Raw genomic sequence first — 11,690 nt, 5'->3', positions numbered from 1 at the left:
TTAATATAATTAGTTTAGTAAATTAAAGCTAGTAATAGCTTCTAACGCTTTTTACGCCGATAACGAAAAGATAAAGCGATCTTTTTAAAGGTACATTGTGTTTTTATTTAAAGGTGCGATCCTTTAAAAAGCTTTAAAGCAAAATACAATTATTATATCATCTATTAAAGCGGAGCTTTTTAGCATAGCTTTTATAATAAAAGAGATTATAGCGCTTTAACGGTTTTTTAAAGAGTTGCACTTTCGTTTTGCGGCGCTTTAAGTAGTCTATTATAATAATTAATAAACAATCAAGCTTATAATTAATAAAAAAAAGCGTATCTTTACCAAGCTTCGCTACGTCGATATTCATAATATATAGCTGCGCTAAAAGCACTTTAAAAAAAGCTTTTAAATTTAATATCTTTTTATTAAAAAGATGTACGCTAACGGTCTTATAAAAAACTTAACTCGATAGAAGTTTAAGAGCTTTATCAAGCTCTTAAATTTATAAAACGCTCGCGCGTTAATCGAGAAGTTTTAATAACACGCATATATTATTTACTTATTATATTTTTTTTTTTTTTTTTATTTATACGTGATTTAAAAGAAAACATCTATTTAACAATCTTAACCGTCATTCTATCTTATCTTATACGCTTTTACTTTTCGCTTCTTATAATAAAAAATCGATTAAAGCTTTTAACAATCTCTTTACTTTAGCTCGGCGCTCCGCAAGAGTTATAATAACGGCGAGCGCCGCCGCGAAAGCGGCAAGCGTAACGATTAGCGCAAAAAGAGCGACGATAATAAGTGCGACGGAAGCGACGGTAATTGCGAAAGCGACGAAAGCAACGAAAGCGACGAGAGCAGCAAAGGCGATTAGCGCAAGCGCAAAGGCTGCTATAACAATAGATTAAAGCCTTTGCATAAAGTCCGAGAGGAAGTTCTAGTTAAAAAGAGCTGCTTAAATTAAATCATTTCGTAAGTTAAAAAGCTTGATTTACGAAAAAGTGATATGCTCGAAGCGCTTCGCGTCACCGGACCACGGTTCGCTGCTACAAGACTATTTAATTTAATAAAGGCTATATTTAAATTAAAAGTTTTAAAAGCAGAAGCAAAACTTATAAGGCTATTAAAATTACTTTTAAAACTTTTATTTTTACTCGCTAGACCGCCCGGACTATTAGCAGCACTTTTTAAAAGGGCAGCATTTAAAGCGAGCTGTTATCGTATAGCATTTCGGAGACTCCGGCGAACTCTTTATATAGTACTATTATCTTTAACGCTTACGAAGTTATCGAAAGCGGTATTAATAGCGGCAAAAGCAGCAGTACAATTGCTATAGCTACTTTTAACACACCGGAGATAGCGAATAACGCTCGTATCGCAATTATAGCAATCTTTATTAGACTTCGATATAATCTTATTATTAATACACTTGATGCACTTTAAAGCTTTAACGGTCGTTAGCATAAGCAAGCGCTTAATAAAAAGGTCTAAAAGAAAAAGCGAAGCTTCGGAAGTAAGAGTGCGTAATATAGCCGCCGCAGCCGCTGCAATTGCAATAGCAGCAATAGCTAAAGCAAAGAAAAGATTCTCTTAATAATTAGCATAAATATATTAATCTATTAAAAGCACTTACTCTTAAACGGCTTCGGCCGCGCTTAACGATTCTATTAGATTAAGTTACTTACTTAAAAAGCATTATATAAATAAATAAAAGTTAAGTGTTTGTTATAATAAAAAAGAACGCGCTTTTATTTATATAGCAACGCGATAAAGACGGCGTTAAAGACTTTCGCTACGTGATAAGACCGACTTAAAAAGGAATTGCATTTTTAATTGATATTTAATTAATAATAATAACCGCTATTTATTTATTTAAATTGCGATAATAATCTCTTTTATTTATATCGAGTTTAAAAAGCTTAATCACTTATTTTTTTTTCTTTTTTATTTACTTATAGCTTAACAGCTACGCTATTAACTTAAGAAGTGTATTATGCGGAACAAGCATAGTTTTACTTAAGCTATATATAACATATCATGTGACCTCGCTTAATAGCGCCTTTAGCATACTAGAGCTTTCAGGTACATGTACATAGATCTTGACGAGCTTTTTAAATAGAATATACCAAGCTTTATTCAATTTATAGAATCTCTTCTTGATCTTAGTGCTAGTAAGCATTATAAATAAATATAATTGAAAAAAGACAGATTGCAAAATGAAAGTTATAGCAAAGTAACGTTAAAGTGACTTGCAGAATCCGCTCTTAATTAATTCGGAAGTTATTAAAGATTAATTAAATAGCTCGTAAGTGCGAATATAGCTTTTAATTATAATGCTTATTAATATTAAGATCAAAAAGAGATTCTATAAATTGAATAAAGCTTAGTATATTTTATTTAAAAAGCTCGTCAAGATTTATATACATGTACTTAAGAGCTTTAATATGTTAAAAGCGCTATTAAGCGAGGTTATATAACATGTCACATATAGCTTGGGTAAAACCATGCTTATTCCGCATAACAAAAAGAGAAACTACTATTAAGACGCAATCAAATGCAAGATCCTTCGCTATTGCTTTAACGGTCTTAACGAAAGTAAATTCGCAAAGCCGAACCGAAATAATATCGTTGCTATAAAGAAAAAGCTTTAAGAGCTTAAGTTTAAAGCGCTTCGAAAAGAGATTACGAAAGAAAGTTAAGTATAAATTCAAATCGATAAGATCGTTTTAAAAAGCAAAGAAAAGCAATCGAATGATAGCGATAAGTTAAAATACTTTAAAAAAGTATTAGCAACTATTATCGATCTCGAGCTTTTTAATACGCTCGATAATCTTGCCTTTGACGGTCTTTATAACACAGCTAATAATAAGCACTAGCTATTTAATAATACTCTTTTCGATAATTGCGGCGCTACTTATTTTATTAACGATAAAAATCTTTTAAAGTTAAAGTTAATTTAACGCTTTCGCTTAATCGACTTTATCGAAGCTAAAACGAATAGTCTTTTAGTCGTCGAGCGAAGTATTAAAGTCTTTAAAAGAGCTTTGAACGGACTAAATAAAGCTAAGACGAAAGATTTAAAGTTAAAAAACGTCGTTATCGTTAAAAGGTTTAATATCAATATCATCTTAAAAGCTCTTTTAAGCAAGGCTAGCGTGTAGTACTCGAGATATAACGCAACTCTTCGTTACAAAGAGATTAAAGAAAGCGTTGTATTAAAAAAGTTAAAAAAGAAGTTCAACTTTACGTTCTTTAAATACAAGCTATTTAACTATTCTTTGTTTTAATTGATTCGTAACTCTTTTTGCTTAATAATATTCTTTACAACTTAAAAGCGCTTGTAAACACGTTATAAATTTTAAAAAAGCAATGTCTTTTAAGCTTTAAAAAAAGATTTATCGGTACTTTAGCATTTACGAACAAGTCATTTAAATAAAAAAGCGCTCGAAGCGCTAGCTTATAATATTAAAAGGATAAGACTTAAAAGAATTATTAAAATTAAATATAAAGCATATATTATTACGTACGCTTAATAAGTTATATCTCGCCGCACGTTAAATAATAAAGCAGTTAAACTATTTTATAAGATCGCTTAAGATTTATTCGATTTTCTTAACGGTTTTAACAAAAGCAAATAATTATTAATAATTAAAAATAAATATAATAAAAAGCTATTCGGCTTTATATTAAAAGATAAATTGCAATTAACGGTTATAAAAGTATTAAAAGAATTTAAAGCATAAACGAGACGCAAATACGGTTTTTTAATAGCTATTATGCGTTATAATAACGATTCTTTAATAATCGCAATTAACGTTATCAGCTTTATCGAATATTAAAGATAAGCGAAAGAGATTAAGATCGAGTTAAAGCTCTTATTATCTTTTAATTACGAACTTAATAAAAGAGCCGAAAAGGCTAAAAGAAAAGTGATAAAACGGTTTATTAAAATGAAAGTAAAAGCAAAGCTTTTAAAAAAGCTTTAGCTTAAAATTATACTAGCCGCTATTTACTTTTATAATATAATATTAAAAGCGAAAAGCTTTATAAAAAGTCCGAATAAAGTGTTATAGCTTTAATTTAAATAATATTTTAAATAATACGATCTAGCGATTCTTATACGGATCGATACTGACTTAAGACTAGATTATAACGGTTTAGTTGCGTATAGCGCTCGTGCGTACTTAATAATTAAAGACCGAAAAGCTTTTCGTAATAAAAGAGCTTTTAAAGTCAAATTAAAAAGACATATAAGCTATTTAATTAGATATATAGCTTTTAATATATATAAAGTTTATATTCTTATGCTTTATAAAGTGATTATTATACGTAACGTAACGTTCGATAAAACTTAATTTTATTTTAAAAACGAAAAAAAATCAATCGGTTAATCGATTAACGAGATTAAGAGCATCGTTATTAAACTAAAAGATATTAAAAACTTTAATTAAACAAAAGACGTTTTGTTTAATATAAAGAACGTTGCAAAAGATCGCTTAAAAGAAACGAATGCAGCTAATGTAAAAAATGACTAGCCGTTAAACTTTATAAAAGTTGACTTAAAAGGATTTAGTTAAAGCTTAAAAAATACGACTTTATTTAATCCGAGCGATATATAAACGTTAAGAGCTTTAACTTTAATTAAAGACTTTATAAATACGTTTATATTAAAAGCAATTGCTTTACGAAACGATTTAATAAATCTTAACGATTCGAATTATACTGTTAAACGTTTCGCTAGCTTTTTAGCTAAGAGCAAAGGCGAAAGTGCTTTAAGACTGCTAGAAGTAAAGAAAAGCATCGTAAACGAGCAAAAACCTAGCTTTAATAAAAAAGCGCGCATATTATACTTTTAAATTGTTATTTAAAGCCGAAGCTTAAAAAGCTAAGCTATAAGCTAATTAACGAAAGCTTTTACGTTAACAACCGGCGGAGATTTAAACCGAATAATTAAAGAAGAGCTTTTAAACCTTTTTGAAGCGAGCATTAATAATAAGAAATTAAATTATAAATACTTTAAATAAAATTCCGACTTTAATAAAAAGTATTCACTTATTAGTAATCGCATTAAAAAACGCGCGAAGATATACGCAAGTGTTAGTAAGCTTCTTTTAAACAACTTTCGCGCCGATTCGAACCGCTATTCGCGCGTTTTAGATTTTATATCGACTTTTTAAGTTAATAACGAACTTATGCGCGAAGATAATAAAGATTACGAAACATTATACGTTATTATAGCAGCTGTTGCTTCGTTTAAATTATTATTAAAACAGCTTAACTCGTAAGAACGAAAATATTTAAAACTTTTTATTTATTAAAAAAAGCTATAACGATACTTATACGGCAAAAAGTTCAAGGACGGAGCTTTTATAAAGCTGAATAATCTAGAAAAAAAGAACTATTAAAAAGTGATTCTCGAAAGCGAAGCTAAATCAAAACTTATATTTCTTAAGTAAGTATTTATATATAAGATTAGCTCGTTCGAAAAGATCGTAAAGTTTAGATTAAAAATTGTTATTAAAAGTAACTTTTAAGACGAATTTATTATCTATTTAACTTACGCGGTTACGCTAGCAGCTAGATCTTTTAAAATTATAATAGCTATAGCAGCCGAATTTGACTTAAAAGTAAAACAGTTTAATATCGTTAACGCTTTTATTAACGCTATAAGATATACGAATAGCGTTTTAATTACGTGTTATTTCTTTAACGGTTTTAAATAAAAAAGTATGCTCGTAAAGGTCGATAAAGCTTTATATAAACTTAAAGACTCGCTAGCTTTATAATATTTCGACTTTATAAGCACACTCGATAAATTAAAGCTTATATTACTCGGTAAAGAACCGTGTATTTTTACGAATCTAAATAAAACGGTTTTTATAGCGTTTTACGTAGACGATATTTAATTTATATATTATTATTTTAATCTTTTTAAAGCGTAAAAGATTATTAATAGTCTTAACAAAGCGTATAAGATCGAAGCGATAAAAGATATTAAATAGTTTTTTAATATAAGAATCGTTCGAGACCGTTAGCGAAGAACGCTAACGCTTATATACGACGCTTATATTAAAAAAATAATTAAAAAATTCGAACTCACGGACGGACGCTGCTTAGCAACTTTATTACCGTTTTATAATTTAATTAAGAATAAAAAGATAGCTTCGCGGAAGCAAGTAAAAGAATATTAAAAAAAAGTTAAATCCGTGTTATATATAGCGATTATGCTACGCTTAAATATAGCTTTTGCAGCTTTTTAACTTTTTCAATTTAATATCAATTTAAGCGCGGAGCATTTCCGAGTTGTAAATTAATGTTTGCGATATCTATTTAACTCGCGTTTTAAAAGTATTTAATATAACTAATTTAATAAATCAAAGCTAGTAATAGCTTTTGACGCTTTTTACGCTGATAACGAAAAGATAAAGCGATCTTTTTAAAAGTACATTATGTTTTTATTCGAAAGTACGATCTTTTAAAAAGCTTTAAAACAAAATATAATCATTATATCATTTATTAAAGCGGAGCTTCTTAATATAACTTTTATAATAAAAAAGATTATAGCGCTTTAACGGTTTTTTAAAAAGCTGCACTTTCGTTTTGCAACGCTTTAAATAATCTATTATAATAATTAATAAACAATTAAGCTTATAATTAATAAAAAAAAGCGTATTTTTATTAAGCTTCGTTACGTCGATATTTATAATATATAGCTGCGCTAAAAGCACTTTAAAAAAAGCTTTTAAGTTTAATATCTCTTTATTAAAAAGATATACGCTAATAGTCTTATAAAGAACTTAACTCGATAAAAGTTTAAAAGCTTTATTAAGCTTTTAAATTTACAAGACGCTCGCGCGTTAGTCGAAAAGCTTTAATAATACGTATATACTATTCACTTATTACATTTCATTTTTTTTATTTGCACGTGATTTAAAAGAAAACATTTATTTAATAATCTTAACTGTTATTTTATTTTATTTTACACGCTTTTACTTTTCGTTTTTTATAATAAAAGATCGACTAAAGCTTTTAATAATCTTTTTACTTTAGCTCGGCGCTTTATAAGAGTTATAATAACAGCGAGCGCCGCTGCAAGAGCGGTAAGCGCAACGATTAACGCAAAAAGAACGACGATAATAAATGCGACGAAAGCGACGATAACTGCGAAAGCGACGAGAGCAATAAAAGCGACGAAAGCAACAAAAGCGATTAGCGCAAGCGCAAAAGCTGTTATAATAGCAGATTAAAGCTTTTATATAAAGTCCGAAAAGAAGTTTTAATTAAAAAAAGCTATTTAAATTAGATCATTTCGTAAGTTAAAAAGCTTGACTTACGAGAAGGTAATATGCTCGAAGCGCTTTGCGTTATCGGATTACGATTCGCTATTATAAGATTATTCAATTTAATAAAAGCTATATTTAAATTAAAAGTTTTAAAAGCAAAAGTAAAACTTATAAAACTATCGAAACTACTTTTAAAACTTTTACTTTTATTCGCTAGACCGCTCGGACTATTAATAGCATTTCTTAAAAGAGCAGTATTTAAAGCGAGCTATTATCGTATAGCATCTCGAAGACTTTAGCGAACTTTTTATATAGCATTATTATCTTTAACGCTTACGAAGTTATCGAAAGCGGTGTTAGCAATAACAAAAGCAGCGGTGCAATTGCTATAGCTACTTTTAACACACCGAAGATAACGAATAACGCTCGTATCGCAATTATAACAGTTTTTATTAGACTTCGATATAATCTTATTATTAATACACTTAATACACTTTAAAGCTTTAACGATCGTTAATATAAGTAAGCGCTTAATAAAAAGATTTAAAAGAAAAAGCGAAACTTCGAAAGTAAGAATGCGTAATATAATTGCCGCAACCGCCGCAATTGTAATAGCAATAATAATTAAAGCAAAGAAAGGATTCTTTTAATAGTTAGCATAGATATATTAATTTATTAAAAGCATTTACTTTTAAACGGCTTCGGCCGCGCTTAACGATTTTACTAGACTAAGTTACTTGCTTAAAAGGTATTATATAAATAGATAAAGGTTGAGTGTTTGTTATAATAAAAAAGAACGCGCTCTTACTTATATAGCAACGCGATAAAGACGGCGCTAAAGACCTCCGTTACGTAATAAGACCGACTTAAAAAGGAATTGCATTCTTAATTAATACTCAATTAATAATAACAACCGCTATTTGTTTGTTTAGACTGCGATAACAATCTCTTTTGTTTATATCGAGTTTAAAGAGCTTAATCACTTATTTTTTTTCTTTTTTATTTGCTTGCAGCTTAATAGCTACGCTACTAACTTAAAAAGTGTATTATACGGAACAAGCATAGTTCCACTTAAGCTATATATGACATGTTATATAACCTCGCTTAATAGCGCCCTTAGCATACTAAAGCTCTTAAGTACATGTACATAGATCTTGACGAGCTTTTTAAATAGAATATACTAAGCTTCATTCAATCCACAGAATCTCTTCCTGATCTTAGTGCTAGTAAGCACTACAAAGATTAATTGGAGCAAGCAGATAAATTATAAGCATTTGAATTCTGGCTTGTAAAAGTCGAAATGCAAAAGAAAGATTCGAATGAGTAAGAAGAAGAAGTCATAATGAACATGGGACAGCTCAAGGCTGTAGGAGAGACTGAGTCGCTGATGCATTAGAGTATTGAAAGAAGGATGATCGAGAGATAAAACAAGATTCAAACACGGGGGAATGGGAATGCCATTCGGAAGGTTGCTGTTTTAGATTTTTGGAGCGGCATGGTAGTTGTCATTTGGGCTTGAAGTAACCAAAAAAATAAAAAAGCTTTACTCCAGATGGGATCGGAGGGATACGATCGGCCCCCCCATCCCCAGTAATGCCCTTTCTCTCTTCCACAATGCTCTCTCCCTCTCCCACCCTGCTCTCTCCGTCTCAAACCCCTCCCTCATCGCCTCCATCACCTTCCTCTCCCCCTCCCACCTCACCCTCTCGACCTGCCACTCGCACCTCTCCTCCGCCCAACTCACCCTCTCCACCTCCCTCTCCCTCCCCCCCTGCGTCTCCTTCGGCCAGCTACAGGTACAGTTAGTTAACAAGCGAGAAATATCAGAAGAATCATCAATAGTAACCCGAACAATGCCCTGCTGCACTTGAGCAGCCATCTGCCCAACCATCTGCCCAGCCCTCTGGCCATCCAGAGCCATGGTGGCCCAAACATCGCTGATAAAATCAGCGATGCAACCGTCATGATCCAGCCCGACTCCGAGAGGCACTGGTCCGAGATGTGGAGATGCATTTTAGTGTCGGTGTCGGTATTGAGGGTGTGTGTGTGTGTGTGGATGAGGGTATGGGTATGGGTATGGGTATGGGTATGGGTATGGGTATGGGTATGGGTATGGGTATGGGTATGGGTATGGGTATGGGTATGGGTATGGGTATGGGCGTAGATGTATTGGGATGAACTGCGCTGAAAGAAAAAGGAAGAGAAAGGAAAAGAAAAGAAAATGCAAGCAAGCAAGTTCTTATAGTTCCCGTCATCGGGACTTTGGCACAGCAGGAAGGAAGGAGGGGGAGGTGGGGGGGATAAAAGCAGGAAGGAAGGAGGAGGAGAATAAACATGATTGAATCAAGAAAGAGCCGCCTACTTACTCCTGCTTCGACTTCGAGCAGGCCACGTCGACTGAGCCGGGTCGCAACAGCTGCTCCTTCCATGCCCAAAGTTGGCCCCGCCATCGGGATTGTGGTCGGGGGGGAGGACCTCTGTACTGAATCAATAGCGTGGACTCGGTACATTTGCCGTACTCCTCGGTTTCCTAAGGAAGAGAGTGTAAGTTTTAAGTGAATATAATCTCTCTCTCTCTCTCTCTCTCTCTCTCTCTCTCTCTCTCTCTTCTTTTTATGCGTGCAGACTTACCTTAGTGTCGTAGGAATAGAGAGACTCAACGTCTGCGTCTGCGCCTGCCATTGCTGGATTTGATTTGGTGGTTCTGTCTGTCTGTCTGATAATATGACGTTGGGAGAGAAGGAACAAGGATAAGGGAAAGAAGGAGATATATGAATGATGATGACGACAGTCGTCGTGGGTTGGGATTTTTGGCGAGAAATGTTGGTGGGAGGAAGGAGGAAGGAGGAAGGAGGGAGGAAGAAGGAGGAAAGAGATGCCCCGGCCCGCTCATTAGTTTGCACTTGCGTCATGTTATATCACGTGCGTCACCAAAACGTCATTCACTTACTAGACGGCACTTACGGACCTACTAGACGGATTTCGGAGACGAATCTGCGTAACGAACGACTACGGAGTAGGTTGAACTCCACAATTCGGTAACTAAACCAAATCGCGCAAAGGATTTTCGGAAGTGAAGAGCTGGGGCACAGAATTAGCTTCGAAACATACGCAGATTACGCCGGATAGAGTATACCCAGTTTTCTTTCCCGCTCCGCTCGTGAATGGTGCTGGTCTTCCTTTCCTTTATCTCCGTATTCGTTTCCATATTTATGTCATGTCGCTGCAGCCGTAGCGGGGACCTGATTTTTAGGATGATTATTATCATTCTAGGGACGTCTGGGTAAGAGAAAGAAGATATACTTTTGAAGAGAGGAAGGAAGATGGGAAATGTTATCACGGTTACTCGGGTTTATGATTCCGCGTGCTGATGCTGTTAATGCTGTCCTAGGCGAGTGAAGCTTGAAGGAAAATATTCTATTAAAATCATTGAATGATACGTGTTCCTTGAGATGTTTATTATTTATCAATCCAGTTCAGTTGGTGTTCATTTGTTAGCGAATTTTTGGCTAGTCTATATCGCTTGAACTAGGATTTCATTTATGGTGCCTAAAATTTGTTCTCTATCTACGACTTTTAATCATAGGCTCAGATGTAATGCCAGATTAATAGCTGAATTCATGTTAAGGTTCCTGAATAATGTTGAGCCCGCAGCGCCGTTCACAACTTAATATCGCGGCTTAAATGTAGCGACATTGAAAACAACCGGGAAAAGAAATTCCGTATTCCCTATTCAGCAGCTTTAGCAAAAGAGAGCTTTCCCAGGAGTTAATATTAAAATGATATACTAAGCAGACTTGGTTTTAGTAAATTTCCATCTGTTTTTTCTGGTTTGGATTGTGTTTGAAAAGTTAGTTCAAGGGCGGCTCGGTTATTAGCACCCTCGGTTATTAACCAACCGAAACGCTACAATAACCGAGTGCATGAAAAGGGGTTCAGCATCTCTTGACACCAAAATTTATCATAACAAGCTTGAATGGAGAGTAGGAGCAGCAGCTGTCAAAGCTTACAAGCCTCAAGGAGAAAGGGTATCCATCCGGGCTACGAGTCCGTAGATCGAAAATCCTTGCTGCGGAAAGCTCGCCGTTACCAGATGACTTGACTTTCGAGTAATTTAAAGACTCTTAAAGACACCATTGATCTACAATCGCGTCTTTGCGAGACTATATAGACGTTGCTACACCCTTTACCCTCGATGCTCCTCTTTTTAAGCGCTTCCCAGGATTGCCGGATCCTCCCTCCTTCTTTTCACTTCGGATTGCGGTCCATTTCTGCGCGACTTCAATCTTCCGCATAATATGTACTGTAGCAAATGATAGCACAGTGACAGCTTGCTGTCCCCGATGGAAAGGTATTCACTATGAGGAAAAGGGCTGCCATCAACCCTGGCGTTAGCATATCGTACGCCCGGGGCTC

At 33.7% G+C, this 11,690-nt stretch overlaps 1 protein-coding gene across 1 annotated transcript; it reads right to left on the bottom strand.

Moving 5' to 3' along the window:
• Positions 1-8,923: 8,923 nt before the first annotated feature.
• On the bottom strand, positions 8,924-9,956 carry L3040_006881 (uncharacterized protein; the record flags this gene model as incomplete). The annotated part of the gene is made up of 3 exons (XM_066156068.1): positions 8,924-9,064; positions 9,641-9,751; positions 9,906-9,956. 3 exons carry the CDS (start codon positions 9,954-9,956, stop codon positions 8,924-8,926), a joined length of 303 nt encoding a protein of 100 aa, XP_066010886.1.
• Between the last annotated feature and the right edge of the window lie 1,734 nt (positions 9,957-11,690).

The sequence above is a fragment of the Drepanopeziza brunnea genome, assembly GCF_022702325.1.
Source record: "Drepanopeziza brunnea f. sp. 'multigermtubi' strain 214-2 chromosome Unknown ctg12, whole genome shotgun sequence".
Taxonomy (NCBI): Eukaryota; Fungi; Ascomycota; class Leotiomycetes; order Helotiales; family Drepanopezizaceae; genus Drepanopeziza; species Drepanopeziza brunnea.
The sequence above is the reverse complement of the archived record's forward strand: the minus strand, read 5'-3'. Positions and strand labels throughout refer to the sequence as shown.